This window comes from Oryctolagus cuniculus, chromosome 6 (genome assembly GCF_051225735.1).
Source record: "Oryctolagus cuniculus isolate XC-2025 breed Fujian yellow rabbit chromosome 6, ASM5122573v1, whole genome shotgun sequence".
NCBI classification, from domain to species: Eukaryota; Metazoa; Chordata; class Mammalia; order Lagomorpha; family Leporidae; genus Oryctolagus; species Oryctolagus cuniculus.
The window spans coordinates 22,941,364-22,968,368 of NC_142872.1; the positions used below are offsets into that span (position 1 = coordinate 22,941,364).

General features: G+C 58.9%; 1 protein-coding gene and 1 long non-coding RNA gene across 5 annotated transcripts in view; one reads left to right on the plus strand and one right to left on the minus strand.

Annotated features, from left to right (window-relative positions):
- Positions 1-16,345, plus strand: part of LOC138850147 (uncharacterized) — a 62,140-nt gene extending 45,795 nt beyond the window's left edge. For both annotated transcript variants that reach the window (XR_016236095.1, XR_016236094.1), the window contains exon 3: positions 16,165-16,345. This is a non-coding gene — a long non-coding RNA (uncharacterized LOC138850147). The remainder of the gene's footprint in view (positions 1-16,164) is intronic.
- Positions 1,438-27,005, minus strand: part of FSTL4 (follistatin like 4) — a 360,281-nt gene continuing 334,713 nt past the window's right edge. For 2 of the 3 annotated variants that reach the window (XM_051844201.3, XM_051844205.3), the window contains 8 exons: positions 24,906-25,067; positions 24,435-24,569; positions 23,378-23,404; positions 19,802-19,920; positions 18,395-18,544; positions 14,550-14,657; positions 8,217-8,326; positions 1,438-6,751 (listed from right to left, as the gene is read on the minus strand). In XM_051844201.3, coding sequence (XP_051700161.3) covers positions 6,076-6,751; positions 8,217-8,326; positions 14,550-14,657; positions 18,395-18,544; positions 19,802-19,920; positions 23,378-23,404; positions 24,435-24,569; positions 24,906-25,067 — 1,487 coding nt within the window. In that variant the 3' untranslated portion in view covers positions 1,438-6,075. The remainder of the gene's footprint in view (positions 6,752-8,216; positions 8,327-14,549; positions 14,658-18,394; positions 18,545-19,801; positions 19,921-23,377; positions 23,405-24,434; positions 24,570-24,905; positions 25,068-27,005) is intronic. The other variant, XM_051844203.3, reaches the window with a different exon arrangement.

Here is a 27,005-nt window from a genome sequence, read left to right on the forward strand (position 1 = left end):
AGGTGTCTCTGGCTGTCAATCATTGGCTGGTGCGCTGTCCTGCGGGTCGGCCTGGAGCTGTCCAGCAGCTGTTCGGCTGGGGCTGTCAGGCCTCAGCTTCTCTCGCCAGCTGCCTGCAATTCCAGAACATGACTACTTAACACCTGTGTGTCTTCTTCGCTGCCATGTCTCTTTCCAAATCCTTGTATGTTGCCCATTTTCTAAGTGGACTGATTGTTATTATACTGTTTAAAATATGTATTTATTTGAAAGAAAGATGGGGAGAGAGAGAGAGAAAGAGAGAAATAAAGAGAGTAAGTATATAAGTCAGAAGCCAGGAACTCAACTCTCCCACATGAGTAGCAGGGACCCAACTCCTCGAGCCGTTTGCTGCCTCCCGGGGTGTGTGTGAGCGGGAAGCTGGACACGAGTGGAACCAGGCACTCCAGTGTGGGATGCGGGCGGCTAGACCTCTGAAGCAAGTGCTGGCCGGTTATCTGGCTCCTGAGTTTTGTGAGTTCTTTGTGAACTCCACCCACGCGTGCTTGCTTGGCTACATGCTTTGCAGACACTGGTCTCTAGTCTGCGTTCCCCCACATTCCTCTGTTGAGATGTAACCCCGTGTGGATGGTGTGTGGAGGCGGGGCCTGTGGAGGTGGTGGGGTCGCAGGGGTGAGGGGACAGTGAGAGGGCGGCGTCTGTGCTCCGGGGCTGGGCTCCTAGCAGATGCCGACCCTGCTGGCGCCCTGACCTTGACCTTGCCCGCCTCTGGAATTGTGAGCAGCAGGTTTCTGTTGTTCGGAAGCCACTGGTCTGTGGCATTGTGGTCCAGAGACCTGCGCAGGGCCAGTCGGGTGCGAATGGCAGTGTCGCTGTTGCTGGGGAAAGGCTGTTTGTAGAGATCTGCGGTTCTGTCAGTAGACCGGGAGTCGGGCACGTGCCTCTGTGTGGCGCACGCACCGTCAGCCTGGCAGTCAGTCTCGCACGCTGGAGACTGACTTCCGAGGGCGGCTTCTGCCCGTGGCCTGCAGCTCTTCCCTGGGTCATGAGCCTGCTGGCCCGGCCTTGCTGAGCCGCCGCGATGGATCGCACGCGCCCACCCCACGGCAGCAGCTCCCCTGCTCCCTCTCTCGGGAGGGCCCTGACAGGCAGCCGTGCTCAGTGAGGCGGGGCCGCTTCGCTCCTCCCGCCCTCCCTTGCCTGGTGGCTCGTGGTGGTGCCCACCCCGGGAGGTCGGTAAGTGAGCACTCACTGTGCTGTCCCAGGGAGAACGAGAGCCCCGGGAGTGCAGAGGGGTTTGAGTTGGGCCTGCCAGGGAGCCGAGGCCGGAATCCAGGGGAGAGAGCCCTCAGGGCCTGGCGGGCCCAGCAGCTCCTGGGAGCAGGCAGAGCAGGCGCTCTTGCCTACCTCACGCCCCCCTTTCCACGGCATACAGACTGCCAGCAGCAGAGGTCACGTTTCTCAAGTTTTATTGTAAAATCCTCAGAAAAAGAGCATTTACAATGACGACACTCATGGTGGTGTGTGAGTCTCCCCGTCCAGTGGAACCACAGAGACATCGTGTGTGCAATACTGTGTCATACGTCAGCGCAACACAAGCTGGTTTCAAACGCCACGGACTGTTACTGTGTTGGTACAAATTTCTACTAAAGTTGATGTATTAAAAATAATTTATATATATTGTATAAATAAGGAAAAATTCACATGTATAATAATTACAGGAGGCCTTTGAGAAATACTGGTGATTAGAGAAAATATATTTTGGGAGTCTACACAACAGCTCAAAATAACGTAATCTGCCTTGATGGAAGAGATCCGGAAGTGGTGTGGGGCGGGGAGGGGAGAACCGCCCAGGACAGGTGGTGCGTGCAGCTTCCCACGCCAGGGGCCGCGTGGCTGTGCCATCTCGTGGAACAGGAGCCCTCGGCCGATGCTGCGAGCCCAGCTCTGTTCTCAGAGCCTCTCGTGGCTGTCAGAAAAGCGTGGGGAGCCGTGGGGCTGGGTGGGCAGGCGGGTGCCACTGCATGGGCCCCACCTGCATGGGTGGGGGCCAGCAGACCTGTGGCCCTCGCATCTGTGAAGCGGCCGGAGCAGCCAGGCACCAGCCGTGCTCCTGCCGTCGGCAGGTGTCGCGCTGGGCGGTGGGCGAAGCCTTAGCCTTGGGGCCCTTGTGTCTTGCAGGCGGTCGGAACTGGCTGTCCATCCTCAGAGAGCACGCTCTGCTCCTGGGGAGCGTGTGCCAGGGGCTGCCGCGGCTTCTCCTGCCCCGGAGCTGTGGGGCCCCACGTGTCGCCGGGCTTGGTGTCGCGGCGAGTCAACAGTTATTGCTTTGTGGAGTGCAGGCGGAGCCCTCTGGGGTGCAGCCGCGCTCTTGGGGCCCCATGGGAAAGGGATGGTCCTGTGTCAGTTATGATGAGCTGCAAAGGAGGCTGTGTGAGTTGCAGATTTGTAAAAAAATAAAACAAACAAACACCAACCACAAAAGCACCTGCTGAACACTCCAGTGCTGGCTAAAGGAGCCCCACGGTGAATTCTGGAGGGGAATCCCCACTTGCCCCATTTTTGGTCATTTCAGATCTGGGGTTTGGCTAATTTGGCTTGCCCATGCGCTTCCCAGTGCTCCAAAGAGGGTTGTGGATGCGTAACATGCTTGCTCGTCTCTCACTCCCTACTGGGAGGCGGACGGCCAAGCCCGCGGGCCCCGACAAGGTGCTGGGATCCTCAAGTGACCTGACGGGCGGTCCAGTGTAGCCGACAAGAGCACGAGGTGGGCTGCCTGGGGCCTCGTGGTCACACCGTGAGGGCAGGCACTGTAAGTTTCTCTCCTGGAAGCCTTGAAGCATCTCTGTTTTGTCATCTCTGATTGTGGACAGGAACCAAGGCAGCGAGTGGCTTTCTAGAACAGAACTGCTCAGCCTGGGCGCCGGTCTGGGAGCCAAGAGCAGCATCCGGCCCGTGGGGGGCTCCTCACCATACCGCAAGCTGGGACGCTGGATGGGCGGACGCCCCGAGGGCTGGTGTCGCAGTAAGGCCACTTGCTCCTAGGATGGTGGGAGCCATTGTTGTGTGGCTCATGGGAAGGCAACAGGAAAGGGAGAGAGACGAGGGCGGGGGAGGTTGAGGGGCTGGGGCTCAGAGACAAGGCATGGCTCAGATCAGTGGTCTGTTCCACTGTCCAGGAGCCCACGTCCCTGACAGCGCTGAGTAAGCGCTCTCTGGTCTCGGTCCCGACTCCAAGGGCTGTGAGCTAGGGCTTGGTGTGCGTGGTTCTGGGCAGCAAGGGGCCGTGGCCCAGTGGGTCCTGACTGCACTTGGCGTCCGCTTGCAGGTTCCTGGGCAGTGGAAGCTTGCAGGGGACCTCTGGGTCGGGGGCAGCGCGTGGGGGTGCTGGATGCAGGGAGAATGTGAGGTAGATTGGCGGATGCCTAGGAGGGAGGCAGGAGCAATGCTGGCTCTCCTGGAGGCTGGCTTCTCAGGAGGAGGTCACAGATGGGGTGGGGGCGGAGAGCGGTGCACGGTGGGGACGGCGTGTGGAATGAAGCACACTGTGAAGAAGGGAGGAGTGCGCTGTGTATGCCCCCTGTAGAAAAATAGATCCAGAACGGACCAGATTCACATCTCAGTTCTGAAATCTCCTTTAGTTCACAGGCTATTGGTCGACAGAAACAGGAAGATGGGGCATTCACAGCCGGCTCCTGGCTGCTTTGTTCGATGGAGACCCAGCAGCTGGGATGCTCCTTTGGGGGTGATAAGCATCTTCCGGGTGCCCCTTGGAGGTAGGGGCCCTTTTCTGCCCAGATGAGCAAGGAGTGGGGAGGTGCCTGGGAGCGGGTGGGACTTGCAGGATCGGGTTTCCTATCTCTGGCCATGCTGTCCCCAGCTCGGGGCACCTGAAAGGTGGTGTCTATAGCTGGCTCCAGCCAAGGCTTCCCCAGGCTCTGGCAAGCTTTATTTGGTGCTTTGGGGAGAGCAGCTGGAGACGAGAACAGCTTAGAGGTCCAAGCAATGGGCCTGGGCCAGTCCCAGTCCCAGGCAGGGCCGGCAGGGGCCATGAGGCTGAGGCCGCCACTGTGACTCCTACGGCCACACAGGGGACGGCTGAGCCTCAGGCCTGCTGCGCCGGAAGTTCATGTGGCTGCGAGGCCAACAGGCCCTTCCTCCTGGCCATTGGGGGTGGCTGGGTAGGCTCTCGCCCCAGAACCTTTGTGCCAGGTCCTGCATGCTTGAGCTGGGGGAGGGTCTCCGTTTCAAAGCCTTCACATTGCCACAGGTGTGGGCTGTGTATCTTGAACTCCCGTGCAGTTAATTTCAAGGTTTCTGAGGGAGTTTCCGCCGTAAGCAGCTCTTTGGTGGTCGCGCTAGCACCTGCTTGCTGGCTCCATCTGTAGGGAGGGCGGGTTCCCAGCAGTGGCTGCAGGGGGAGAGGGGCAGGCCAGGCTGGCCCCAACCCGAAGAAGTGTCCTACTTTCCTGTGCTGGGCCTTTGATCCTCTTGGTCCCTGTGGCTTTGCCTCCTGGGGCCGCGCGCCCTCCTGGAGGTGCAGACGCCTTGTCTGCCAGAGCTGACCCCGTTTTGCCAGGAGGGGGAGGTTCATGAGCACTGGAGAATTGCAGGGACACAGTGGGAGTTGGGGTGTCCACGTACCCAGGTACTGAGGCAGGAAAAAGGGGGGAGATGCGTCTTCATCCATCCCAGCCCCGGACGCTGAGTGTTCGGGTTTGCGGTGAGTTCCCTCACCTTCTGTTCTGCGTATCTTACCTTTAAGGAAACCCGAGCACCCACGGTCCTGTCCAGGCACATGCGGCAGGGCTGCAGGGGCTGTGGCCTTCGTGGATCCAGACACCAGAGACTCACGGGGATGGCTGAGGTTGGGAAGTTGGGGGCCCGCGGGTGGAAAGGACAGGGGCTGTGTGTCCAGGCGAGGCAGCCCAGCTTCTTGTCCCCGACACGGTGATTGCGTAGCAGCAGGCGAGGTGGCCAGAGGAGCTAAGGTCTCTGTGATGGGGCTGCCTCTCTCCGCCCCGTGTGGCTTGTACAGTGAGCAGGTGAGCTGGGAAGCATACCCTGGACGTGGGCGAGAGAGGGCCAGCGGGTGTTCTGAGCCCCATGGGGCCAGGTCGAGTCTGCGGGACTGGGTGGGCTGCATTGCACTGATGCCCACCTGGGAGCCCCCCATGGGCTGCAGTGTCTGGTGCTGAGTGGGGTCAGTATGTACGGAAGCGTGCTCTCTGCAGTGTGGACAGGGCCTGCGGCTGGGCAGCCAGCCAGTGGACAAAAGCACAGCTCTGGAACCTGCCTGGACGCCACTCGGGGCGTCCCTGGGGTTTCTGCACCGAGCCTGGCGGCCACTTGCCCCCAGTCACACGAGCCTGGTCCACCTTGAGTCTGGTGCTGGGCCTGGCTAGGAAACGCCTCTCCCGCACGGTGGAAGCAGGCACGCGGGCCTCGGCCTCCTGGGCGCCCACCCTGCACCTGGACAAACGGGGTGGCGGCCGTGTGGGGCCCTTCTTCTTGGGGGCAGTTGTCCTCTGTGGCTGTGGACGGTGACGGGGGCCTCGGAGAGCATCTTCCTGCTTAGTAGCATTCACAATTATAAAAAAATCATCTTGTCAAAAATTTCCAAAATAAAGCGTGTGATTTCCCCGTCCCCCGAGATGCAGGAAGTCCTGTGGGCTCTCCCCGGGGCTGGCGACGAGCCGCAGGGACGGAAAAGCAAGCAGCAGAGGCCCCAGGCTGGGGCGCCGTCCGCCGGGGCAGGGGGCGGTGAAGGACAATGGCAACGTGAAGGCAGCACTGGAGGGCGGCGGGGCCTGCGGGCCCCACGCGTGTCCACGTGTCCAGGCGAGGGGGCGGCCGGCTGGCGCCCAGGTGACTCCTTAGGCGGCAGCACGTGTTCCGTCGGAGCTCAGGGCGTGCATCGGACTTGCGAACGAAAAACCCCATCTCGGCAGCAGCGCGCACCTTATACTAGGAAACTTGCAAGGAGGCCAGCGTAGAACCACAAAGCGAATACGGAATTTGGCTTTTGTCTGTGAAAATGTACAGCGGACCAGCGTGGGGCCGCGGTGTCAGGGCCGGGCGGTGCGGGGCGCTCCCTCACACCTCGCCCACCCACACCACCGTGCTCCCGCCCCTCACGCCCGACACCTCGCACCGCAGCGAGCGCTGCCTCCCGTTGACCAGGAACAGCGACTCCCGCGCGGGCGTGAGCAGGTACTGGCCGAACAGCCCGCTGTCCCGCACCACTCGGCCGGGCCCTGCGGGCGGCTCCCTCAGGTTCTTGAGCAGGGCCCGCCTGCCCGTGGCCAGCTGCAGGAACAGCAGGTGCGGCCGCGTGGCCAGCGTGGCGTAGACGTCGTACTGGCCGCCGTGCGTGGCGGAGCGCTGGAAGGCCACGTCGGCCACGCCCGGGCCCACGGGCAGCTCGTGCAGTGTCTGGATCTCCCCGCGCACCGTGACCTCCTGCACGTGCAGCCGGGCGCTGTCGGCCGCGGCGCTGACCACGAAGCGCCCGTCGGGGGACACGTGCGGGGTGCCTGCGACAGCGCCGTTGGGGCCGATTACGGAGTCTGTGACGCTGTCGATGAGCAGCTGGGCGGCCGCGGGGCCGTCCTGGCCGCACTGGACGAAGAAGTAGCCGCCCAGGTGGGTGTGCGCCATGGCGCGGGGCGCACAGCCGTGGCGCCGCAGGCTGATGGTGCCCAGGAGCGCCAGCGTCTCCAGGTCCACCTTGTGCACGGCGGGCTCAGACCTGTTGAAGACGAAGCCGAACCTGGGAGGGGAAGACGGAAGGTCAGGGGGCGGGGCCTCCTGTGGGGCGGGGTCGCCTCTCAGGCCCCCCCCCCCCCCCCATCCAGCGCTCTGCGGGGCGTGCCTTTGCAGCCCCCGGGCCGAGTGTTGACAACTGGTCAGGGACAGGGAGGCTTTGAATCCACCTCCCCTGCCTGTGTCTGGACAGGTGAGCGCGGAGGGCGAGGCCTGGCGGTGCCCTTGGCCCTGGGGAGAGCAGGCTGGGGGGAGGAACCTGGGGCAGCAGGGGCTGGGACAGCGTTCGCCTTTGGAGGCAGATGGGCTGGTGCCGCCCACTGCCCCGCGTGCAGGACTGGGTAATTCCTACCCGGGCAGGAAGCGTGCAGGGGGCTGGGTGGGCGCCAGCTGCGGCAGTGGGCTGTGGGAACCTGCTGGAGAGGGGGATCCAGGCTCCAGGGGAGGACTTCCGGGTCTTGAGGGCCTGGGTCTGAATCCCTGGGGTCAAGGGAAATCTCTCCCCCTAATTTTCTTCTGCGAAACCGCCCGTCAGAGCAGGGAAGATGCTGGCTCCCCGCCAGTGTGTGTTTTCAACTCGGTACAGAGCCCGGAGCACGGGCAGAGTGGGAAATCCCTGCCCCTAGAAGCGTCTTAGACAGGAAAGCCGCACCCGAGCCCGGGCGGCCTCCGCGGCTTTGTGGGGCTGCCCCGTGGGGCGCATGCTCAGATGCTCGGTCCGGCTCTCCCTGCAGGGATGGGGTCTTCCCTGGGAGGCGCCTGTGGAAGTCTTTGAGCCACAGCTGCATCAGGGGCTCCTGTGTGCAAGCCTTGGATGGCTGGAGCGGACGCTGCCAGTTCCTGGCTGAGTGACCCTGGCCCCTGACTTGATTTCTTTCAGCCTCAGTTTGCTCTTACGTAAAATGGGTCAACAATAGTTACGATAGATTTTTTTTAATGATGTACTTGAGAGGCAGAGAAGCAAAGAGTAAGCTCCCATCCACTGCAACAGCTGGGCTGGACCAGCCCAAAGCCAGAGGCCAGGAACTTGATTTGGGTCTTCCCTGTGGGTGAGGGGTCCAACCACACGAGCCGTTACCTGACGCCTCCCAGGGTGTGCATTAGCAGGAAGCTGTGGTCAGGGGCAGAACTGCTACAGGACGGGGGCGTCTGCAGTGACCACTCCTAGGCTCCACGCCTGCCCCCCTGCCAGAGTGCAGCGCTTGGCCACTGGTGCTTCCTGCTCTGCCCGCTGCTCCCCACGCCGGCCTCCCTGGGAGCCCTCCTGACCTGGGGCAGCCCCTGGGCCTCCGCCGTGAGTATGGGCTGCCCTGGTGCTGCTCTCCCACAGCTGAGCCCCTTCTCTGCTCCTTGCTGGTGGGCTCTGAACTCAGCCCAGAAGACACTGAGACAGGTCCCGCTCTGGGCTGAGCTGCCCCCAGGCGGCCTGGGCTGCAGCCTGGAGCCCGCAGAGCATGCTGGGCCCGGCTCACCTGATGTGGTTGATGATGAGGTTGGTGGGGGGGATGAAGAAGTCCTCCACTCCCGCGAAGGGGGTGCGGATGAGGTGCTGGCCCTGGCTGGCGCTGGCTTCTGTGATCACCTGCAACAGAGGGGGGAGTCGGCGTGAGCACCCATGCAGTGGGGCGGGAAACCCAGGACCCGCCCTGTGCAGCTGCAGGCCCCCGGCAGAGGGGCTGCTCGAGAGAAAAGTGTGGACAGACCTGTCTTGGGGAAGGCGTGGCAGCTAAGCGGCAGAGGCGTGGGAGTGTCACAGGCGCCCATCTGTGTGCTCGCGCCTGCCCGCCCATGTCAGCACCTGGACGCTGGAGCCTCTGTGAGGTCCTCAGCACGGACTCCTGACCCTGTGGGCTCCGTACCGCTCCCTCTGCAGCAGGGGTGCCACCGTCTCAGTATCTGGGCCGCCCTGGGGCATGGGGACGGCGCTCGTGGCCATGGTGTGCGCAGCTGTGGGGCTGTTGGCTGAGACATCTTTCACGGCAGGTGCGCGGGCCTGGCGGTGGGCGTCTCGGTCAGATGCCGCTCCCCGCCATGTTCTGGAAGCTGTGGCTACAGAACGTCACCAGGGAAACCAGGAGTCCTCCGGGGCCACTGCGAGGTGCTGGGGCTGCCTCCCGTAGCCTCACCCATAGCATGCGGGGGAGAGATGGTGCCTTCACCCAGGGGCTTGCTGGGGGAAGTACTGCAGTAGGCCTGGGCGTCCTACAACTGGGGTTTGACACAGCATGGCCCCTGCTGGGGGCTGGGCAGGTAAGGAGGGCCATTCCCCGGCCTGTGTCCCTCTCGTGTCCGTGTGGGAAGAAGGGCAGAGTCGGGGGGATGTGTGAGGTTAGGATGAGCGTGGGGCTTGGTGGCGCCGTGGGACGCCCCCATGGTCACAGGAGGCCGCCCCCACCTGTGGTTGTCAGTCCTCCAGTCCAGGCCGCTTCCAGCACATGAGACCTGCAACTGGGGGAGTTTGGGCTCCAGGGCCCCGGGGTCAGCCCCAGACCTGGCAGGATGGGAGCCCGAGGCTGAGCCTGTGGCGTGAGGGCAGTTTCTCGGGGGGCAGGGAGCTTCCATGCTCGCCCGTTGGCAATGGGCCTGCCTCTCCCTGCGGGGCGGGGGTTGTTCTGGGCCTTTCTGGCTGCTGGAGTGACGCCGGCTGCGGCGGTCTCTGGCAGTCCTGACCTCGCAGCACGCTGTTTTCCTGTGGAGGCTTGAAGTGGCCAAGTCCATAGGAAATAACCCCTCGAGCTGAGCTGGGCATGCAGACGTGTCGGGGGAGCTGTGGGGGGAACCGGCCGCCAGCTGCAAGCAGCCTCGCAATCATGGCGGGCGCCAGGCCTGTCACTGCCGCTTCTAGAGTGATGGGAAATCACAGGCTGCCGCAGCCGCTGTCACTCCGCTCCACCACGCTGCCGCCCTGTGTTCAGGGGTTGCTTCAGAATCCAGCGACGTGGGCACAGCGGTCTCCTCGCTCCAAGCCGGGAGTTCATTCTTGCTGTTTTCTTGGGTCCCCGCAGTGCCCCCAAGATGACTGTCGCGTCCCACCGTGACTGGGCGCGGGAGACACATGCATGAGGCTACTTAGCAAAGTTCACGGAAGGATGCAACTGAGACTCTTCAGGTGCACAGCATTTTCACATCCATGCATCGTGTTTCCATCGCACGGCTTTCCTGTGAACTTCTATATGGCATATTCATGCTGTGAGCTGGCAGGAGATGTCCGCTGAGTGCCAGGTGGGGACAGGAGCCTGGACGGCCCCCTCAGGTGGGTGCAGGAAGCCGGCTCAGGGGCACTGGAGAGGCAGGGGCAGAACGCATAGGCAGCCAGGAGCCGGGCCTGGCTGCGAGTGGGCAGAGCACGGAATTGGGGCAGGTGGCAAGCGTTTAAGAACTGGCGGCTGGGAGGGCCGTGGCGCAGGGGCCTCCTCCATGCCCCTCGCTGTGGTTCCCCTCCAGCTGGGCATTTAGAAATGCCAGGAGGGGCTGGTTTTGAGCGCGTTGCAGGTCCTCACGGTGCACTACACGGGATGGTATAGCTGCATCCTGGGAGAAGTTGCCTAGATGAAGTCTGAGACGCCAAGCGGCGGGATCACGGCACGCCGGGCTCTCGGCTCACGGGCCGCGGCCACGGGTGCAGCCGCCCGTGTCCTAAGCACGGGCTGCCCTCCTGCACCCACGGCGGCGAAGGTACGTTCCTTCCCCCGTGTTCGTGTTTGGCGTGTGATAACACGGTTTCCTACGGGTTCATTAAGCTGCGGCCCCTGCCCTGGGCCTAGGGCCGGGGTTTCCTAGTGGACTTTGGGAAACAGCCTTCCTTCTACCTAAGGTTCTTCCTTCGATGCCTTCTTGTAGGCTTACGAATGCTAGCTGCGTCTACGGCACTGCCTTGTCAGCATTACTGAGACGGTCTGCACTTCATCCTGTGTTGTTTGTAGGTGTCGGGAATGCCTGACTTCCTGTGGGTGAACCCGCAGTGCATTCTGGGAACTTACTCCCTGCTTGGGCGTTTAACTGCACGGCTGGACTCAGGACAACGGTGCCTTGGTTGTGGATGGCTCATGGGTATGACGGTGATCCGTAAGACGGACGGAGCGCAGTGTCCTGGAGCCCAGCGACATCCCGCGCTCCTGCTGTCCACGTGCAGTGCCGTCCTCACCTGTGTGTGGTGACGCCAGGGCAGACCCCCCACCCCCGACGTGCAGGACAGCGCCTCTGGCTGTGGACAGGGCCCAGCTCTCGAGCATCGATGGCTGGCTGCTGGTTTATGTGCCGGCTCCTTCTCCGGAACAGGACAGCAGACTCCAGTGGCCCTGTGGTGACCTGGAGGCCACTCGGGGTGAGCCCCCCGTCCCCCCCAGGAGGCTCCTGAGCTGGCTTAGACTGCGGTTTGCTTTTTCACTGGGTTTTATCCGTAGGGTTCCAGCACACTCGAGAGCCGCACCTCCCCTCCGTGTGGTCTCCGCAGTTCTTAGCACACCCTGATTGGGTATGCTGAAGACCGGATGAGACGCACAGGTGCCTTTGTCTTCAAAGACAATCTCCCATGGTGATTTGCGTTGCTTGTGCGTTTCCGCCTTTGTGTTGTGAGCAGTCGTGGATTTCCTGGAGGGAGTGTGGTTGTCGGCCCCTCCCTGCCTGCAGCATGGCTCCCTTTTCATTCTCTGCTCTTGACCGAGGGTGGGAGCAGCTGACCTCATTTTCTGGTTTTGTTTTCGATTAGTTTGTCTTAACTCCTTCTGGACATCTCGTTCTTTTTCTCATTTCTGAACGCAAATGTTCTGTGTACAGCTTTCTCTGTGTCCCACTGATTTTGAGGTGAAATAGTCTAAAAACACTATAAAAATTTATTTGAAAGTCAGAGTTACACAGAGAGAGGGGAGGGAGGGAGAGAGAGAGAAGGAGGGGGCTTCCATCTGATGGTTCGCTCCCCCAATGGCCCCAACGGCCGGAGCTGGGCTGATTTGAAGCCAGGAGCTTCTTCCAAGTCTCCCATAGGGGTGCCAGGTGCAGAAGCCCAAGGACTTGGGCCATCTTCCACTGCTTTCCCAGGCCATAGCAGAGAGCTGGATCAGAAGTGGAGCAGCCAGGACTTGATCTGGTGCCCCTATGGGATGCCGGTGCTTCAGCCCAGGGCTTTACCCGCTACGCCACAGTGAGCACTGGCCCCTATAGTTTCCCTTTTGATCCACGAGAATTATTAAGTCACAATTATTTATTGACATAGCCCATGGCATGTAAATTTACATGAAAATACTTCATGAATGATTTTCTATATATTTATCAAACTAAGCTTGTTTAGTTTTGCCATGTCATGATTTTATCTCCTTGATGTGTATAATTTGAGTATTTTCTTGATCAAGTTTTTTTTAACCTAGTTTTTTGATATTTCATCATTACAGATTTATGTATGGTCCCTGTTTACTGCCTTTTTTTTTTTTTAGAGACCACTTAATTATTTGAAAGAGTTAGAGCAGAGACAGATTGAGAGAGATCTTCTACCTGCTGGTTTTCTCTCATGATGGTCTCAACAGCCACAGCTGGGCCAGGCCCAAGCACTTAGGATGTCTTCTGCTTTTCCCAGGCCACTAGGAGGGAGCTGGGCAGGAAGCTGAGCAGCCAGGACACGAACCAGCGTCTCCAAGTGATCCCGGCATTGTAGGCTGTGCCACAACACAGGCCCCCTGCTTTTAACCTTAAATCCACCTTGTCTGATATTTGTTAGTAATCATGTATCGGTGCCAACGCTGTGGCGCAGTGGGTTGAAGCCCTGGCCTGCAGTGCTGGCATTCCATATGGGCGCCGGTTCTAGTCCCGGCTGCTCCACTTCCAATCCAGCTCCCTGCTATGGCTTGGGAAAGCAGTGGAAGATGGCCCAAGTCCTTGGGCCCCTGCACCCGCGTGGGAGACCAGGAAGAAGCTCCTGGCTTCAGATTGGCGTAGCTCGGCCATCGGGGGAGTGACCCAGCAGTGGAGGGATGGAAGACCTCTCTCGGTAACTCTGTTATAAAAATCAATTTGATAATCTGATTTTAAAGAAAAATTTTTTTTTCCTGAAGTATAGAAAGACAGGGAGACATCCCCCCTGCAGTTTGCCTCCCTAAGTGTTTATTTTGGCCGAGACCAGACTGGGCTGAAGCCAGGAGCCGGCGGTGCCCGTGCGCGGCCATCACCGCTGCCTCTCAGGGTCCGCCTGAGCGGGAGGCGAGGGTGGGAGCTGCAGCGGGGGTTGAACTAGGTCCTCCTGTGTGGACCCGGGCGTCCAAACGCTGCCCTCCCTGTCTCCGGTCTTAATCAGACAATCCAGTTTGTTCCACTGGAGTCAGGAGTGGGCTTCGCATAGTTTCCCACCTTCCCCCTCTTCTCCTCCCTCCTCTCCCTGCAGGGCTCGTCCCCTTGAAGGCTGGGGTCAGGCTTCGGCTGCTGCCCTCTCCCCATGCAGACGTCCTCTGTCACACCCATGCTCCTCCAGGCGCCCTCTCCCCGCCGGTTTTACTTCTGATTTTAGATGTTTCTCTCTTTCTCCCGCTGCTGGCTGATGGGGTTCACCCGGTGTTGGTGCTGCACCTCTGCGGCACTCCCCGGGTTCCTGCAGGGGGGCCGCTGTCACGGTCCAGCCCTGCTGAGCACGGCGGGGATCCGGGTCCTGGGCTTCCAGCTGCTGCTGCAGGTGAGGCGTCGGTGCCGAGCTGACCGTTTCTGCTGCTGTTCCGTCTCCCCGAGCCTCTACGGCGACTTCTGGTTTATTCCTGGGATCTCGCCGGGGGGGGGGGTGGTGGTGGTGTCTCAGTTCATTACTGAAGGCCTGGTGGTTTCTCTGGCGATTCCCTTAGTGCTTCCTTAGGGTCTTCTGCTGGTCGTTCTGACCGACCCTCTTCCTGGTGGATTGGCATCACAGGGGGGTTGCAACTTGACCTTGCCCCTGAGTGATGGCCGGCAGTGTTCTTGCTCCGGGGCAGCAGTGGGAGGGCAGGGGGGAGCAGACCCGGTCTTCGGGGACACCCACCAGTCATGCGATGAGGGCAGGCTGGCTCCGCCTGCAGTTCTCATGGCCTGGGCTGTGAGGGCCCGAGCAGCTGACCCTGTCTCACGCGGGTCTAGAAGAGGCTCAGGCGCCGTCTCTGGGGGGAGGAGCTCCGGCACCCAGGTCACAGCACTGCCTCCCCGCTGAGCAGAGTGCAGCAGGCACACCCAGGCCAGGGCTGGGGTTGACCTCCCCCGCCTGGTGAGGGAGGAAGCCCACCGCCCAGGCTCTTCCCAAGAGGTGCTACAGCGCGGGGACAAATGCTCAGGCTCCACGGCCACACCGCGGGCGTGGGACCCTGGGCTGATGCCCTTCTGTGTCTTAGCACCCTGGGGCGCTAAGGCAATCAGTGTGCTTTGTTCATGGACAGCAGTGCTGGGCTGCTTCTCCTTGTGTGTCTTCACTGGCCGGCAGCATCTGCGCTTGCATTGAGAAGTTCCTCCAGCCTCCCCCAGCACAGACGCAGGAGCTGTCTCCCTGTCCCGTCTGGGCCCCGGGCCTTATTGCGGGCGCTCGGCAGAGGCCGGTATTCCGGGGCGGGTGGCACCTGCTGCTTGCTGTGATAGGAGAACCCTATCCCTCACGACCAGCTAGCCTCCATCCGCTGCTTGCCCGGGGGGGGGTGGTGGTGGTGGTGGTGGTATCGCTGGCGGCCGTGTCCTACTGTGTTCTTGAGCCTCATGGACTTTCTTTGGGTGCCTGTCATTCACCACCCAGGCGGATGCGAGACCATAACCTCTTAGGGAGAGGGCCTTTTATGGGGGGCTGGATATCAGGCTCCGCGTGTTCCACATACCTGGAGGCTCGGCTGGGACTTGTGTGTGTCTCCCCGGCTCAGCACCCACACCTGGTCATGTGACTTGTCGTACACCAGCTTCGTCGGCAGAGGGTCCACACCTATGGACTTGAAAAACAGTAGTGACAAGTTGTCATCACTGTTGGGACGCTGATGGGATTGCATTTCATGGTGACCCACCCTGGGAGTCAACGCTGCTGCGTGGGAACCCAGGATCGCGGCCTGCTGTGTGGCTTTGTCCCCAGAAACACAAACGTGCTTGTCATGAATGTGATCCCTTTAAAGACTTCTTTGCTTGCATGTGTTAAAGGGCCCAGAGCAGCTGCGCAGAGGCCTGCACGTGAGGCTCGGAGTTGTCCGCTCAGCAGAGAGCGGGTTTTCGGCACCTTGTCCTCCTCTCACCTCCGCCACCCTCTGTCCGCCCCTATCGCACCTTTCAGTGCATCTCCCTGGCTGGTCCTCCTCTCGGCATCTCTGGGCCAGTGCCCGTGGGTAACTATTCTCTGGGCTTCTCCCCTTCATCCTGAATTCTGCCCTGGGACGGGTGAGCTCATCCAGTGCCCTGGCTCCTACATAGCTCTAGCATGTACCCGTCTGTCAGTGACCTCACTGAGAAGACGCGCTGACCCTTGCCTGTGCCCACTCTTGCTCCCTGCTGCGAGGCTGCCCTTGCTTTCTTGCTCTAATGAAGGCTCCTGTGCCCCGAAGCCTCGAGCAGCGGCTGCCTCTGGTTTCCTCGAAGGCGCCCACGAAGGGAAGACGTCAGCCCCGACGCTGTCCTCCTCTGCCGAGAGCTGCCGGCCCAGCCCCGCACTTGCTTCCTATACAGCTTCTTCACCTGCACGCTCTCTCTAGCCCCGCCCGAGTCTGCCCTCTTCACAGCCCAGCTCCCTGCAGCTTGCATGCGGCCACTGTCTCTCCTCCTGGGTTCTGGATTCTCATTCCGAGAGGGTGTGGAGCAGCAGGCTCTGAGAACTTTACCAAAAACCTCTTAGACTCTCAACAGATTTTAACACGCTCTCACTGTGCTGAAGGAGAAAGCTACAGTCAGGCAGAGACGCAGGGGACACCCAGGGGAACACACCAGGACCTCAGTTAAAAGCCTCAGGATTAGGGCTGAATTGGAGGCACAGGGAACCTCACAGAAGCCCCACTTGGGCCCAGGTGAGACGAACGTGATTGGCTCCCTACTCTAGGCCGAGCAGGGGAAGGGTGCCCTCTCTGGTGGATCACAGCCATTACGTCTCTGTGTATAGACTGCTGGCCATTCAAGAATAGTAGGGATTTCAAGAGGCAGATGATAAGACCGAAACTAACATCAGAAAGACAATGGCAACAGATCCACCCGTGGTTCATAAAAAGAATTTACATATAGTAGAGGGAATGGAGTGTAAGTTTCAGAAGTGAAGTACCTGAAATAAACTCAATAAATAGGTTTTTGTTGAACCTCTATTAGACACAACAGAAGACAGGATTAACAGAGAGATAGAACACACGGAAGAGGATCAAGCTGGAAGATCTCACTTTTAAAGAGAAAAAAGGTAGTGGATTGATTGAAGAAATGATGGCTGAAAAATTATCCTTGTGATTAAAGATGCCGATCCATGTCTTTCAGAGCCTCTGCAAACCCCAAACCAGAACGAACACAAAGAACACCATACCCAGGCGTGCTCCTGTTCAGCTGCTGAACACCAAACGGAAAATGTGAAAAGGTGACAGAAAAAAAAAATGGACGCGGTACTTTCACAAGAGCAACGGTGAGACTGGCAGTTGGCCTACCTACGAAGATGAAGCCATCTGTAATTACATCCCATGAGAAGACAGCCTTCAGAAATAAAAACACTGTATTACTAAAAAAAGTGTTAAGGGGGCCGGTGCTGTGGCTTAGTGGGTAAAGCCGCTGCCTGCAGTGCCAGCATCCCATATGGGTGCTGGTTCAAGACCTGGCTGCTCCACTTCCCATCCAGCTCTCTGCTATGACCTGGGAAAGCAACAGGCGATGGCCCAAGTCCTTGGGCCCCTGCACCCACGTGGGAGACCCAGAAGCAGCTCTGGCCATTGTGACCATCTGGAGAGTGAACCAGCAAATGGAACACCTCTCTCTGCCTCTCCTTCTCTCTCTGTGTAACTCTGCCTTTCAAATAAAAGTGTTAAAAAATGTTCCCAGAATTCAGAAAAATGGAAAAGGTAAATATCAATTAGTATTACCTTGTCATAGTAATATCTTAAGTGGTTAAATTATACGGAGAATCCAAATTCACTACCACAGTAAAACCAAAGGCAAGAGGAAGGTGAAGAGTTGGAGTGGGCACAGGTTCCGGCATGACTGAGAAGTGAGGTAGCAATTTATAGGAGACTGCACTGATCCATGGATGCAAGCTGTGTTCTCTGTCGTGTTTAAAATACAGAGAAGCGATCTTCCGTAAGGGAGTATGTATAAATTGAATAAATCCAAAAGAAAGCAGAAAGAAAAAGCAACATAAACAGGTAGGTCAAATAAAAATACTAAGGTGTCAGATACAACTCAAATTTAAGTGTTTGGATAAAGCTACATGGAGTTAAAGGTCAGAGCAAGGAAGGGAAAATTATACCAGGAGAACACCTGGCAGAAGCCTCGGTAGAGGCGCACTTCCCAGGAATAAAGCAGTCTACGCAGAATGCGTTATTGCCTTAAAGGAGCAGGAGACAGAAGTTTGGAAACACAGATGACTTCTGAGTAACTGTGGAAGACTTCAACGCCTCTGAGCAGCGTTGCTAGGCAGACCCAAACCGTCACTCGGTGCGTGAGGCGATCTGACATCTCTGCGTGTGTGCAGAACCTGCCACCTCCCGTGTCAGATTGCACGCCCCTTTAACATGCATGTGCACCACGCGCCAGACTGTCACAGGCGCAGTCTAAGGCAAGCATCAGTAAACTTCAAAGGATTCAACCTGTTCGGAGTATGTTCTCTGGCTGGAGTTGGTGAAAAGAAAAATCTGTCCTATTTGCTGGGACAACTTCACGCGATGGGCTCGCACCAGGACCGCTCGGCCTCGCCCTGCGCCTGGACGCACTGCCAGTCCCCGGCCTCGCGTGGTTCCCACTGTCACCCGCAGATCCCTCCCGCGGGCTGCCAAGTCAGCCTCACATTCAACTTGCCAGATTCTGTGCTAATTCTCATTTCACTGAGCAAATAAAGCAAGCAGGACAGTCTCAGGTAATGATCACCTCTTTCCTCCCGATACAATGAAACAATGTGTCTGTCTAAGGCAGGCGGAGACCACGGCCTCCTGGCAGCGGAGAAGGGAATCCTGGGAATCATCACATCAGCATACATGCGCTGTCACGGCCCCTCCTCCTGACTGCCAGCTATCACCTTTGCAGCCGGACTCCCCCCCGCCCCGTGGGCCACCTTCTCTCTCCCTCTGCTGCCCTTTAACTCCGATCCAGTCTAGCAGGCTCGGGTTCCCTGTCCTCATCCTGTTCCTGCCGGCTGCTCTGTGACTTGGGGGTACCACATCCCAAGGGCAGGTCTCGGGCTCCTTAACACACACGTGCCACGGCCCACTCAGCGTCCCTGCAAGCGCCACCTTCTCCGATTGCCTCCTGCCTGGCACCACGAGCTCCGACTCTGGCCTCTGGAGTGAGGGTCAACTACAGACCTGCAGAGCCCCTGTCGCCTCCCCAGTGGCTCCTCATCCTACCTGCAGCCCCTGAAGACAGACTTGGGGGCTGCGTCCCCGACCAGCCTCGCAGCTCTAGGGTCTGCACCGGTACAGAGCCGTGCGGGAGCAGTCAGCCAGCGCCTCTCCCTCTTCCCTGACCACCAGCTCAAGTGGGGCGTGGGGGCGGGGCCCGGGGGTACCTGCAGCACTTTCTGGGCGTGGACATCCAGCACGAGGACTCTGCCCAGCGCCGGCTGCGCCGCGTAGATGTAGCGGTTCCGGACGTTCACTGCTGACGCCCACTGGCACGGCGCCGTGCCCTCTCCTGCCACTTGGGGGCAGATTTCTTCCTGTGGGGGACAGAGACAGCCGTGAATCTCCAGAACCCCTTCCTCCCACCTGTGGGTGGTCCCCAGCACTCACAGTCTGCTGGACCCCAGGCCTGGGTCTGCAGCTCAGACCTCCTCCAGCTCCGCCCCTGCTCTCTCACAGCCATCACACCCAGCTGTCCCCGACTCCTGGTCCCCAGCACCATCGGGTTGGCCACATCCAAAGCATGAGTGCCAACTGTGACTGCAGCTTCTCCCCATGGAGTCGTCAGGAAGGGATCCTGGACCCCTCTCCTAAACCTCTACGTCCACGGCCTAGACGAGGCAGTAGTTTGCAAACGGGCCCCACCCCTCTTCCCCAGCTAGTCCTGTTGTGGAACAGGAGAAGCTGAGGCTCAGAGGGTTAGCTCACTTTTCCAACATCACTTATCCTCCTGCGTGAGGGAGGCGGGCTCTGATTCGGGGTCTGCCCGATCCTGGGGCTCACACCGTGGAGTTGTGCTGAGACACCTTCAGGCCCTGTTTCACTGTGTCCCATTTAGCCTCTTAGCCAGGAAAACTGCACACTCGTTACCATCTGAGAGCTCTTTGCCAAGCTATTGGTTAGTATTGCAAACAGATGGTAGATTAGTGCCAAGGTGACAGTGCAATTATTTAACAGCAAGAAATTACCTGGGACCACTGTTTGTAACTGGTGTCAGGGCTCCTACATGGAAGGAAAACTCCTAAGAAGCAACACTTCTAATCATTCATTCATTCCCATGAAGGCGCCTAATCCACACAGGGAAGAAGAGCGACAGCCGGGGATGCACGGCAGCCTGCAACACGCCCGTGGCGGGATGCGCTGGGCCCTGCCCCTCACGGTCCCCGAGGACACGTGGTGTGCACCCCCAAGGGGGAGCCACGTGGAGGGTCAGATGACCTCTGGGGTTCAGTGCCACAGTCCCAAGCTCAGAGTATCCCACGGGGAAGAGAGGCCTGGGCCAGGAGGTAGGAATGCTGGGTCTCCCGCTCTGCCTGCAATGGGACCTTCGGCCTTTGCGTGGGAACCCACCTCCACACCCTGGCCCGTCTGAGGGCTCAGCACACGTGAGTGGCTGCTGAGTGAAGGAGGTGAGGGTTAAGTTCTCAGCCTCCATCCCTCTCTTCGCTGTGAAAAATACGAGACCCCAAAGAGCAAGCAGAATTAAGCGATCCCGCGGCATACAGGGTTGAGGACTCCCTTTCAGGATCCTGTCTGTGTGTGATGTTGAGGCTGCCTGGGCCACAGAAACTTACCAAGTCCATGAAGATCTTCTCGGTGGGTTTGAGGTGCCGCTGGACCTCGCAGTCCACAGGGTGGACCACCACGATGCCGTCATCGGAGAAGACGTAGAACATGTTCCCCACGCTGAGGCCTGGAGGGAACACAGCGTGGTCACACCCCTCCCAGGGGCCTCGCTGTAGACAAGGTCATGTACAACACAGAACATGCACGGAACCAGCGACGTGGAAACCTGTGCTGCAGGGACCCAGTGCATCACCTGGCCTTGGCGGGGCCAGGTGGGGCAGCAGGAGGCCTGATGGCGTTCAAGGGCACGGGGAGCAGGTGCCTCAAAATTCATCAAGCATAGCTCCGCCCTGCAGTCCCAGGCACTCACACACAGCAGCCCCAAGGCCTCCAGGGCTGGTCTCTCCCTTAGTTCCCACAGTCCTTTGGTGCCGTTCTGAGAGGAACGTCTTCACATCAGGTCCCACAGACCAGACCGCGCCCCAACAGCCGAGGCTCTGACTTCTGACCACACAAGGCCACTCCTAGGAATAGGCCAGCTTGGCCCTGGCCTGTCGGCACCTCCCTCCAGCCACTTGTGCCCACTTCTGCCCCATCCATTTCTGTGGCTGCGGCTGTCTAGGGAAAGGGGGCCTTGTAGACCAAATGCAGCCTTCTTCATCTAAATTGACTGGGGCCTGGCTCAGGCTACCTGCCTTTGTGCCAGAGCTGGGTTGGACCCTGAGCCCTGCCTCTGGCCGCCACCTGCTGTCTCTCCGTGAAGAGGGGACAGTGACACAAAGATGAATCAGGTCCGAGTTCTCCCTTCCTCTCCCTCTGTTTGTTTCTTTAAAGCTACAACATCAAGATGTCTATAAAACCCAAGAAGCTTGCTTAGGAGGGTACTCGAAAGAGTTCAAGGGAAGTGGAATTACAATAGGTTTATTCTGATGCCCCCAGTTTTGAGATCCATGCATAGTTTTTTTCACAATACATTTGTCTCATGACCTTTTGGAAAACCCTTCTTATGCACTGGATTTCCAAGTCTTTGCATCAAAACAAACTGACCTTTTAATTCCATTTCCTACGGATTTTCTCAAACCCTTTCTTACAGTAGTAGAAAGCCTATGCATACCCAAATCTGCAGATTCTCAAGGCCCTAGAATGAGTGGTACAAGGCTTGCATGGCACACACATTTTCCTCTAACTAAATCATCTCTGGGTTACTAATGACACCTAATGCAATGCACGAGTGTCAACAGTTGCTGTGCTGTATTGGTTACGGCAAATGACAGGTGGTAAAGCCTGTCCATGTACCCCTTTCTCCTCAGCTGTTTCCATCTGTGGGTGGCTGAGTCACATGCAGAGGTTGACTGTGCACAGCAAACTCTGTCCTGCACAGGGACAAGCCCTGTGTTCTGGGGCAGCTGACTATGCACACGCCTCTGTGAGGAGCCAGAAAACAGTGAGCTGGGAGGTTGCTTCCTTGCAGTGCTCTGCAGGGGGTTTTCTTTTCTTGTTTTATTTTTTTTGACAGGCAGAGTGGACAGTGAGAGAGAGACAGAGAGAAAGGTCTTCCTTTTGCCGTTGGTTCACCCTCCAATGGCCGCTGTGGCCGGCGCACCGTGCTGATCCGATGGCAGGAGCCAGGTGCTTCTCCTGGTCTCCCATGGGGTGCAGGGCCCAAGCACTTGGGCCATCCTCCACTGCACTCCCTGGCCACAGCAGAGAGCTGGCCTGGAAGAGGGGCAACCGGGACAGAATCCGGCGCCCCGACCGGGACTAGAACCCAGTGTGCTGGCGCCGCAGGCGGAGGATTAGCCTAGTGAGCCATGGCGCCGGCCCGTAGGGGGTTTTTGAGCCGGTGGCCCTTGGTGAGAGGAAGGCTACTGTGGGAGGCGCCCGTGATCCGACCTAGTGGGCTGCAGCGTCTTGCTCAAAGCAGCTCTGGGCCGCAGAGCTCTTGGTACTGGTAGCAGCTCCTCGGAAGCTGCTGATGCCAGGGGAGAGCCCACATGCCGCCCTGGGGAACCCTGGGGTGCCAGGCAGACGCTGGCTGCCTACAAGTGCTCTCACCTGCTGTTGCTTTCACCTGCTTGGCACAGGCCCCCGGAACGGCCCCTTTAAGGGGCTTCTCAGGAAACCATAAGCAGGAAGAACCAACCTAAGATTGAAAGCTCTGGGGCTGGTGCTATGGCAGAGTAGGCTAAGCCTCAGCCTGTGACACCGGCATCCTGTATGGGCACCAGTTTGTGTCCCAGCTGCTCCTCTTCCAATCCAGCTCCCTGCTGATGGCCCAAGTGTTTGGGCCTTGTACCCACGTGGGAGGCCCGGAGAAAGCTCCTGGCTCATATCAGCCCACCTGCAGCTGTTGCAGTCACCTGGGGAGTCAACCAGCAGATGGAAGACCCCCCTCTCTCTGTCTCTCCTTTTCTCTGTAACCTTGCCTCCAAATTAAATCTTAACAAAAGATTGAAGGCCTAACAGAGTCCACACGGGGTTTGTAGCAGCAGGCGACTCTCAGGCTGCACACGGGGCCCTGCACGCAGTGGACCCTGCCCCGTGAGGCTCAACACACAGTCAGAAACTGTTGCGGCTTGGTGCTCTGGTCTCCTTTCTCCCAGTGAGGTGCCAGTGTGTCCTGAGGCCCACGGGCCCCTTCCTTTGGGCTCCTGTGGTCCCTGTCACTAGGTCTCGAGTTTCTGGTGTGAAGGCTGCAAGCACGGAGCTGCCCCTCATGGGATGGAACCTGCTGGCAGCCGCCCTGGCCAATCTGGTGCAGCTGTGCCAGGGTCTTGTGTGGGTGAGCGGGACCCCACAGCTGCAGGTCACACCACACAGCGGGGCTCCCACACAGGAAACAGCCTTGTTTCCCAAGAGAGGGAGGCTGTGCTTGATGCTAACACACGGTGCCTTCCACTGCTTCCCATACCCGAATTTTGCCCACTGCGTGGGAGCCTAAGGAATCCTGAAGTGACCTGGCCTGGGACCAGAGGGACAGGTGCAGGATGAGGACCCTGTGCCACCCAGCAGCGAGTGGCTCACTCCCTCCGTACCTCGCATGCACGCTATTTTTGAACCATGTAGAACTGTCAAGGCTAGACCACTTCTGAGGTACAATGACAGTTTCATATGACTCAACCTAGTATCTTAAGGTTTGTTGGATAAATTTTTGAAAGATCTATATGCACTGAAAAATACACACTGATAGAAATCATCAACATTTCCTTGACCAGCGCTCACTTACGGTACAGCTACTATCTAGCGGAGATCTACATTAAGCCAAACACTAAACCCAATGCCAACATCAACTTCTCAGAAAAAGCATGAGATCCAGATGTGACCGGGCACACCCGCACGTGCTCTGAGCGGCTTCTGATGGAAACTGGACGTATCTCGGCCGCCATTACGCCCGCTCTGGACAGGCTGTACCTCTGAGTCCATGCGCGTGATTCTGACCTCCCACCTGATTTGGAGCCTGGGCCCTGCTGGTGAGGGTGGTCTGGTGCCTGCAGAAGTGGACAGCAGCTCACCCAGAGACAGCCCACCAGGGAGCCCCAGCACATGAACACAGGCACAAAACACAGAGCAATTCGGTCCTCTACCTTCCTCTCGCCACAGAATGTTGGCCACTGCGGCGGCCGTCCACGGCAGCAGGGAATTAAGGGAGCAGGAGGGAGATTGGAGGAGGAGAGAAGAGGAAAGCAATGTCAGATCATGCAGTGATCCGTCGTGAGCACACGAGGACCCAGTTCATCGCTCACAGAGCGGGCACCACTCACTGCCCAGCCACAGGCTCTGGGGACCCCGGGCACGCACAAATGCTGCTTGGTCTCGGGACCCCTCAGGTCCTAAGTCAATCTGTGCCACTAGGTCCCCACGTTACAGAAGCTCATGGCGTTCGCCACACACTGTGGGTGACGGGGGAGGGAGCGAGGTCTCGCCCAGATTTCCTGGAACACAGCCAGAATGGGTTTTTGACTGGGATTCTCCAGGGAGGGCCAAGTGAAATAAACGCTTCTGATTATCTCCTTTGATGACACAATTTCAGCTGGAGTCTATGACCAAGGGAAGGAGACGGAGACCAACCCCTGTGGCCACGAAGCCACACTGGCCTGCCCACCTGGGGAGTAGCAGCTCTCAGGGAGAGCATGCTTGGTGAGCTACTGCTTGGGATCAGGTGACCACTCTCCCGGTGGTGTGCATGCGCAGGACCCCCTGATCCGCAGGGGATATGTTCCTGGGCCCCAGTAGAGGTCTGAAACCTTGCAGAATATCAAACGCTGTATGAAGTTCACAGAAAATGTGTGAAGAAAAACTGTGCATGCATTTCAGAGTTTTGGGCACCAAGAGAAACATTTTTCCATTCCATTTCTCACAGGCTGTCTCAAGTGCCCTTGGGTGGTTAAGCAGGAAGCAGGAGCAGGGCTGGGGTACCTGAGTTTCCTTCTGGACCTCAGTTCTGTCTGCTGTCCAGGGATTTCCAGAACTGTCCAGGTTCTGGGGATGGTTTCCTGACCGCTGGGTGCCCTCTGCGCCCATCTGTATGCCCGGAGCACACAGGGTCTACCAGACCCTCATTACCCAGTGCCCTCCCTGGCCTCCCAACAGCCCCAGCGGTGGGGCAGGGGGAGGGGGAACCTAAGGCAAGAGTGGACTCACGGGTCTTCCTGGCCGAGTCTTCGATGAAGAGCGAGGAGATGTCTTCGTCCACACCCACCTCGTTCTTGGCAATGCAGGTGTACGCCCCCGTGTCCTCATACCGAACGCTGCCAATGTGGAGTTCGCTCCCATTGGCTGCAGGAAGCACAGGGCTCAGGGGGTCCTGCCTGGTTGGAAACCACCCTCTACCTCCTCCCCATTCCCTTCATGGGACCACTAAGCGTGGGAGACATAAGACACACTCCTGAAACTGTGCTCCCCTGAAACGCGCTGGGCGGGGAGGGGGTGGGAACGGGCAGACCAGCGCCCTCGGGAAGCCCAGATCTCGGAGCGAACGGGAAGACCTGCGGTGTATCTGACCTGAGGATACACCTGACTTAGGCTGAAGCAGCATTCTTGTTTCCATTCCTGGGGGAGGGGCCGGTGGGAACCGGAGGGGAACTGCCCCCGGGAAGCAAGGCCGGTTCTTACCTAAAAGCGAGAGCTGCTTGGACAGCTGGGCCGAGACATCCATGCCGTTTTTCAGCCAAGTGATTCTGGGCATGGGGATGCCCTCTGCGTGGCATCGCAGGCTGGCGGCCACCCCGGGCTCCTGGGCTTGGGTCTCGGGATAGACGCGGATGACCGGCGGCACTGCGGGTGAGAAGGAGCGTGCTAAGAGAAGGCCCCCACTGGCTTCGGGCCCCACCCAGAGCCCCTGCTCCTGAAGGGCGGGGCCGGGAGGCGGCCCTGGGGATGTGAACCGCTGGCTGGTTCACAGCGATCCTCTAGCCTCTCCCACGGTGCAAGCGCTAACGCGCGGGCTGTGAGCCGCCTCGCGGGCAGTAAGCACACCAGGCTCTGTGCCATGCGAGTCACGGCTTTGTCCGGGAGCTCTCAGGCGTGTGGCTGTTCTGATGCTGCGTGTACAGAGCAGCGGCCGCAGAAGTGTTTCTGAACAGATCAGGGTCAGCTGTGTGATCCCTCTCACAGAAAACCACCGGGCAGGCCCTAACTTCTTGTAGAGGAAGCTTCACAGAGTAAGTGCCCCGAGCACCCACCGGCGCCCCCTCTGGAAGCCTCCGCATTTCCAACCCCTAACGGGTGGGCGGACTCAGCCAGGGGTGCTGGCAGTCCAACCAGGGTCGGAGGGTCTGAGCGACCTGGCCCATCTGCCAGGTGAGTCCAAGCGAGGAAGGCTCTGTCCCCTGCACAGCGCACTGGCCCTTCACCGCAGCTCCTCCCTCCTGGCCCTGGCTCTGCGCCCCGGGGGGTGGGGTGTGTGTGTGTGTGTGTGTGTGATTGTGCGTGCTTGGGTCATTCTCAGCGGGCTTTTACTCATCCACGCGCCATATCCACGGACTTCCTAGAAGAGGATCGGTGGCAGCTTACACACCTGGGTATTAAACAAAAGCATCACACCCCCTTTGGAAAGAGGGGAAATGGATTCTTCAGGAAGTGCACATTTCCAAGGGTGCTTCAAGAAGTTCATGGAAAAACGTGATGAAGAGTGTGTATTTTCCATGAACAGCTAGGGCACCCTTGTGCATTTTCCCAGGGTTATCTTAAAACCTCTGTTGTCCAATTAAGAGTCCCAGGACCTTAGGGAAGCACAGATCATCCTTGGGATCAGCGCACAGAACGAACTGACATTTAGGTAGAGGAGCCCAGGGCCAGAGCAAGGCCAAACGCCAGTGACCTGTGCGTGGATAGACCGAGGGCAGAAGTGGACTCTCCAATTTCCACCAAAATTCTTCAGCGCACGCTAACAATCTCCTCAGCGCATTCCGAGCTTCAGTCTTCCCTTGGCTGACTTCTGGGGCAAAGCCAGGAGCAGACGTGAAAGCCAAATGAAAAAAGGCAAAGAAACCACTGCACCCTCACGGCCGGAGCTGTCCCAGGATCACGAGCTCCGGGTTTCCTACGGCACCTGCACAGGGACCCAGGCACAGCGCACGCCAGAGTCGTCCCCCAGTTTCTCTGTGTTCCAGGCTCTCGGGCAGGGTCCTGGCTGGGGGTGTGGGAGGAAGAAGGGCCTGGCGGACGCTTTTCTGGAAGATGGCTTAGAACATACCGTGTGTCTCCCTTCTCCGATCCCCTTAGTTCAAAGAGGAAAGCAGCTTCCTCACACCCAGCATCTGGCAGAGGCAAGAATGGGGTTCATGCTGAACCAGTGTCAGCAGAAGTGGGAGTGTCCTGGGGGCCAGGACAGGGCCGGGAAGGCGACGCAGCAACGGGAGGCCAGGCGCCGGCCAGCCTGAGCCCCTGCTCTCCTGCCCACCACTCTGATTTTCATGCGCCTGTCTAACAAGCGCAAAGTAACCTCAAGTAAGGTGGGGGTGGGGGTGGGCAGATAGATAGGGGCAGAAACTCTTGCATGAGACGGGCATGACTGCACAGTGGGCTAGGCTGCCTCCTGCATCCCATGCTGGACTGTTGGCTTGACTCCCGGCCACACTGCTTCCAAACAGCTCCCTGCTATTGCATCTGGGAAAGCAGCAGAAGATGGCTCAAGTACTTGGGATCCCTGCCACCCATGCGGGAGACCCGGATGAGGTTCCAGGTTCCTGGCTTCATCCCGGCCCTGTCCCA